We start from the raw sequence: 6,132 nt of genomic DNA on the forward strand, positions 1-6,132 counted from the left end.
CAGCACCGCCTACGGTCCACCCCCAGGGAAAAGCCCCGGGGCAAACACCGCGGGGTGACAGTCACCAAAACGTCCTGCTAGAGCAGGGCCAACCACCAGCTCAGGAATGCCACGTTCACTGGAAAAAATATCGATCCGGCTCTCCGCAGCTTTGTCTCCAAGTGTCCGTAATGTTCCTCCCCCACAGCCCCAACTCCTTGAGTGTAGCTATGCAGCAACGGCGCGGATAAATCCAATATTTGTTTGCTTTTAATAGCTGTGATTGACAGCACAGTCCTCACTGATTTTATGGTTCTATGCCGTTACTACGTTTTTGTTTCCAATGAACACTAACGTGCGTGAAGCATTCGGGTGGTTATTGCAGAATTGCTGCGTATTGCGTAGAATTTCATGTGTATTAATTCTATATATATGTCCAGGCTTTCGTTAAGTTTCTTTCCTCGGCTAGTATGTGGAAAAACGGGTGGAGGCTATGTCGGTGTTTATACAGCCGTTAGTATAAGCAAAATACAGAAAAACACAATGGAGCTAAACTTAAAAAAAAAAAAAAAAAATCAAGTCGCTTCTCCAGCTAAACAACAACAACAAAAAAAACCAACCCCAACTTTTTCCTCTGGAATGTTTCTGGGAGATGTTTCATTGGCTGCAACCAAAAGCTGCGAAAAGTACAGCGCGTAGTGTTTGCATTTGTCACCAGAAACAACCTATGCATAATTAATGACAGCACCGTGTCACGAGCACTGATAGGGTGCAGATGAGCAGCCTTTCAAGGGCAATACATGTAAACACACTTCCAATATGCACATTTGCTTAATGATCGCCAATTAATAGCATCATCTAGGACAGCCCTGTCCTCACGAAGCAGGCGGCTAACAGCGGCGCCTGACGCTGTCAGGGCTCTCGGTGCCCCGTTCGCAGCAGGGCAGAAAAAGTTGCAGCTGCTTTTACGGGTTTATGTGACTTTATTCTGGACGCTGACATCTCCTCCTCACGCCTGCAGCCTACAGGGCTCTGCAGCCGACCCGGCCCTTGAGGCACGCTGCCGTGTTTTACGACGGGCACTTTCAAAAACCGCTCGATACCCTCATTCACGGTGACTTGCGGGAAGGCTCGGCCCCCGCCAGCCCCTGGGCCGCAGCGTTACCGGCTCGGCCCACACTCGGCGCCCCGCCAGCCCTCAGCCGCCGCGCGCTCACCCCCGCCTCAGCGCCGGTCTTGCAACACGCAGCGCTCCGTGTCCGTACCGGGAGGGGAACAGCGCGGGGGGACACCCCGGGGCGGGAGCAGAGGGGGTCGGACAGGGAACGGAGGAGAGCGCGGCGGCGCTCCGGCCCCCGCACGGCGCTGCCCGCCGCCGAGGCTGAGGCAGCCGCCGCCTTTGCGGCGGGCCGGGCGGGCGCCAGCGGACCGCGCGCGCGCGCCGCGCACTATTTACTCCCTCAGCTGTGCGGCGCGGCCACGCCCCCCCTCGCGCGATTGGCTCTCCGGGCGGAAGGCCCGCGCAACCCCCGCGCTGCCCGCCCCACCAGTGAGGGCGCCCCGGGGTGATGGACGTGCCGGCGGCCGCCAATGGCAGCGAGCGCGGGCTGGGCTCGGCGGCGGCCGCAGCGGCGGCGGTATAAGAGGCGGCCGCGCAGCCCCGCGCCTCAGTGCGAGCTCCGACAGCGCCGAGAGCGGGAGGTCACCGGCAGCGCTCTGCAGGCTTTTCCTTCCTTTCTTCCTTGCTTCCTTCCTTCCTCCGTCCGTCCGCTGGAACCGCTCTCTCCGCCCGCCTTCCAGCATGAAAGCGTTCAGCCCGGTGCGGTCCGTCAGGAAAAGCGGCCTCTCGGAGCACAACCTGGGCATCTCCCGGAGCAAGACCCCCGTGGATGACCCCATGAGCCTGCTGTACAACATGAACGACTGCTACTCCAAGCTGAAAGAGCTGGTGCCCAGCATCCCGCAGAACAAGAAAGTGAGCAAGATGGAAATCCTGCAGCACGTTATCGACTACATCCTGGACCTGCAGATCGCCTTGGACTCGCACCCCAGCATCGTCAGCCTCCACCACCAGAGACCCGGGCAAAACGCCTCCTCCAGAACCCCTCTGACCACCCTCAACACAGACATCAGCATCCTCTCGCTACAGGTAAGCGCCTTCCCGCGGCTCTCCGCGGAGCCGGGCAGGGCAGTTTCGGTCGGCGTTAGGAATGTCTTCGGTGCGGAGCGCGGTGGTCGCCGAGGGGAGGGGGCCGGGCGGCGCGGCCGCCTCTCCCCGCGGGCGGAGCGGTCTGTCCGCACCAGGCGCGCCGCGGGAGAAGCGCTCCGTGATCCGGGAGGGTTTTTTTCCTCCCGCTTCCCCGAGTGCCCGCGCCCCTCGCCCTTACCCGTGTGCTGTTTTCTCCTCGCAGGCGTCCGAGTTCCCCTCAGAGCTCCTGCCGAGCGACAGCAAAGCGCTCTGTGGCTGAATCGAACGGTGAGTGCGGCGCGCCGTGTTTCTGAACTTCAGGTGGAAAGTGCCTCCCTGGGGAGCGGGAGGCGGGACGGTCGCTTCTAAAGATCCGTCCTAAAAGCTGACGCGGAGGTGCCTTTGTAATCAGTAAGGAATTAGAGCGCTAAGCGAGTCTTACAGCCCAAACTGTGTTTCGGTGCTAAGGCTCATTAAGCAGCACAGGCTGCTCCGATACTCCTCGCTTGCTTAATGCAAATTCTCTCGTTATCTCTTCTTGGAGCCTTAACTTCCCGAGCCAAAGTGACTGATTAAGTTGGGAATCTTGGCGCAATTCCTTAAATTCTGTGATGTGGGATTGTCTGCTCTATCAGTTAAATAAGTGACTGCTTTTAATCAAGTAATTGCTGTAAGAGGCAGACTGGCGCCTCTGAGCATTGCGTTTACAGAGATCTAAATAGAGATTGGACTGAGAATCCTCCTTCTACCCTTTCCCTTGAGTGTATGTTATTTTAATGTTCAATTTGGGCTCTTGAGAGCGAGTGTGTGAGCGTGTATGTGTTGCATCTGGACGCCAGGGTTTGCCCAATCTCTGAGTGTTTGGTTAAATGTTCAAACTGTGGCTTCCTCTCTGGCGCCAGTCTGTCCGGATCTCTGCCCTGTTAGCATTCTCTTAAACATGCCTCTTTTCAATCTCTTGCAGGTGTTCCGCTGATGAGAATTTTTTTTTTTGCACAAGAAAACGTCTACAGGATTTTTTTTTTTTGAGGTGCTGAATTTATTTTTCAGCTGTATCTGGAGGGGAAAATCCACATCTAACTAAAAAGGACCTTTTAAAATTAATAAAGAAGAAAAAAAAATCAAGATTGATCTTTATCCCCACCCCATTCTTCAACTTGGACTGAACCTAGTTATTTATGAAGAGACTCTTAAATACCCTTTCCCTAGTTGGAAGGCTTCCTTTATATACTATTCCCAACGTGGGGAGCGAAACAAAAATCTTACCAAGGAGTTGCCCGTTTTAAAGCAGACTTTGCCTTTTTTCCAAAGGTGGAGCGTGAGTACCAGAAGGATCCAGTGTTCAGTTTTTTTTAGGAAAGTCTGTGGTCAGAAATTACCTTTTGACACAAACCTAGGACTGAATGCTGTGTATATATTTATATATAAATATATATATATGAGTGAAACCTTGTGAACTCTTTAATTAGAGTTTTCTTGTATAGTGGCAGAAATTTACATTTCTGCAAAAAGTGTAATGATGTACTTAATCATGCTAAACTTTTTATAAAAGTTTAGTTGTAAACTTAACCCTTTTTATACAAAATAAATCAAGTGTGTTTATTGAACTGATTGCTTGCTTTATTCCTTGGGGACCAACTGTTTGCTGGCTTTGATTTGTGTTGTGTTTTGTTTTTTTTTAACTACTTTACATTCTGTTATGACTTTACCAAGTAAAAATTCAAATATGTAGAGAATATAAATAATAAAATTACCTGAAGTGAATAATAATTCTTGTAACTTGGAAAATCTTATTTGACTGTATATTCTAAACTTCTAAGTGATGTGCCTGTCTGTAAACAGTGTGAAAGGAACTAGAAAAGTAATTTATTAGAGAGGGGATGCTATTGACAAAGTGTTTGGAAGCATACAAAAGCATGAGATGTTCCCATGGAGTATTGCCTCTCTTCCCTCCCCTCCCACCCCTATGGATGATACAGTTCTCAGTAGTAATGGCCCAGATCTGTTAATTTATGTTTAGAATAATCACTCGGAATTAAGGGTTGTGGGTGGTTATAAGTCTCCCAACTATTAAATTTCTCTAAAAAGGCTTTGCGTGAGAGTTGGTGATGCGTTAACATGGGATCTAGAATGATGAAGTGACTACTGCCTTTCCACACTGGAATTCTCATGCTTCCATGCAATATTTCAATGAAATGGGCTTTTTAATCAGTTGCAGCAGCTTCTCCCTATGACTAAGATGTTGAGAATTGAGCTAAATCACTGTTGTGTTACTGATTAAACTTTGGCTGCTCCTGAAGGGACTCTTTCTCCATAAGAATTAAATTAAGTTTGAAATAGGAGTCTAAATTCCTGAAAGCCAGTAACAGTTTATTTCTTCTTTCTCTTTTGCCCTCAGAAGCTATGCAATATCCCTAATTTATGCAAGGGACACTTACTGTACCCTACGAATCCACTACAACTATCACTGTTCATTAGATCAGGTTAGTTGTCACAAGACAGTGGATGTGGGAAGTGTGCCCTATCAGATAGCACTCTGATTGAAGCTCACTTACAAACCTGCCTGGAACGGGAAGTGAAGTTTTGAGTCCTGCGTGAGAATTGGCGAGGAACGAAGGAAACTTCACGGTTAAGTACTGCTCTATGGTAGGCACTGCACTTTTGGCCTGAAGGAGCACGTTTAGGGTTTCTGGGCTCTGGGGACTCTTGGAGTGAAAGGCAGGAGCCTCACCTGGGGCCAGTAACACTTTCACCAGCGAACAGGTGGGTGGGTGGTGCTCCGGGGCAGCAGCAGCTGCCTTTCCTTGCCCTTGACACCAAATCCATTCATGTAGGCTGGGAGAAAGCCAGCTCTGATCTCTTAAGACAGAAGCTGCCCTGCCCGAGCAGAAGCGCACCCTTCTCAGAGGATCAATGCGATCAGAAGACAAGAAGGGTTAGAGCAAGCTGGGCTGGGGAGGGGGGGTGGGTGGGTACACGGGACAGAGCCGCTCTACTGCTGCTCCCCGTGCCCCCCAGCCCCCAGGGATGGGGACAGCCTCCCCACGTTCCTCCCTGTGCCTCCGTGGCCGAGCCTCGCTACTGTCTCAACACCCGGAGCGAGCGCAGGATTTGTTCCAACTCGGTGCAGTGAACCTTTAACCCCGACAGCCCAGCAGTACACCGTTTCATGGCTGTGAATCAGCACGCCTCAGTCCCTAAAATACTCATTTTTCAATGTCTATTTTGCCTAACTAACTCCCAACAGTAGGAGATTTGGGGTTTTAATGGCAGTATCGAGGTCTTCATGCTTCCAAACCAGTAACAACCTGATGTAGTCGGCACCCAGTTTCTCCCTCAAAACTAACTTTTCACCCTCTTGTTCATTTTAGGGCGAGACCACAGTAAGCATCACTTTAAACCCACAGTCCGGTTTATGAAATTAAAGAGCTGCAACGGTCAGACCATTGTAATTGTTTTACGATCAACCCCCCTTTAGACACTAAGGCGTTTGCACTTTGGTATTTTTAAGCTACGGGATGATTAACACACTTGTAGAATGAAACCAATTTCCTTATCACGCGTAGCCAAAAGAGAAATTCACAATTTACAAGGCGTGGGGAGCTGAGCAGGGAAACAAACAAACAAACATGTTTTAAAAAATGTAAATTAAGAAAGGAAAAAAATGTCCCTCTTTCAGCATTAACCAATTCATCATCTCGACGATGCCTTCCTATGATGAGAACTAGGGGCTTAAGCTCGGTGCTCTGCTTCTCGATGCACTCTTGGGTTCTGCTTTTAAGATTTTGTCGCTCAAAGATAAACAGCAAGGTCAAAGCTGAGTGCCCAAAGCCTTAACATTAATTCTTGAAGTTTCCTTGGAGACGTGGGATTTCTTTATTCTATGGCATTGCCACGGTCTCTCCAGAACACATGAGAAAAATCTGCGAAATTTTTACCACTTTCCCTGGCCCATTTACTCGGTC

The 6,132-nt window shown here is 49.9% G+C and overlaps 1 protein-coding gene across 1 annotated transcript; it reads left to right on the forward strand.

Moving 5' to 3' along the window:
- Nucleotides 1-1,665: 1,665 nt before the first annotated feature.
- ID2 (inhibitor of DNA binding 2) lies at nt 1,666-3,558 on the forward strand. Its single transcript, XM_009984302.2, has 3 exons — nt 1,666-2,128; nt 2,391-2,455; nt 3,132-3,558. Exons 1-2 carry the CDS (start codon nt 1,781-1,783, stop codon nt 2,445-2,447), a joined length of 405 nt encoding a protein of 134 aa, XP_009982604.2. The 5' UTR covers nt 1,666-1,780; the 3' UTR covers nt 2,448-2,455; nt 3,132-3,558.
- The last annotated feature ends 2,574 nt before the right edge of the window (nt 3,559-6,132 follow it).

The sequence above is a fragment of the Tauraco erythrolophus genome, chromosome 2 (genome assembly GCF_009769465.1).
Source record: "Tauraco erythrolophus isolate bTauEry1 chromosome 2, bTauEry1.pri, whole genome shotgun sequence".
Classification (NCBI taxonomy): domain Eukaryota; kingdom Metazoa; phylum Chordata; class Aves; order Musophagiformes; family Musophagidae; genus Tauraco; species Tauraco erythrolophus.

What these genes read in the sequence shown, in the direction of transcription:
- ID2 (XM_009984302.2), top strand. Translation starts at nt 1,781, where the DNA reads ATGAAAGCGTTCAGCCCGGTGCGGTCCGTCAGGAAAAGCGGCCTCTCG. An exon ending in TCAGCATCCTCTCGCTACAG is followed by an intron (nt 2,129 to 2,390) that starts GTAAGCGCCTTC and finishes TTCTCCTCGCAG; the next exon opens with GCGTCCGAGTTCCCCTCAGA.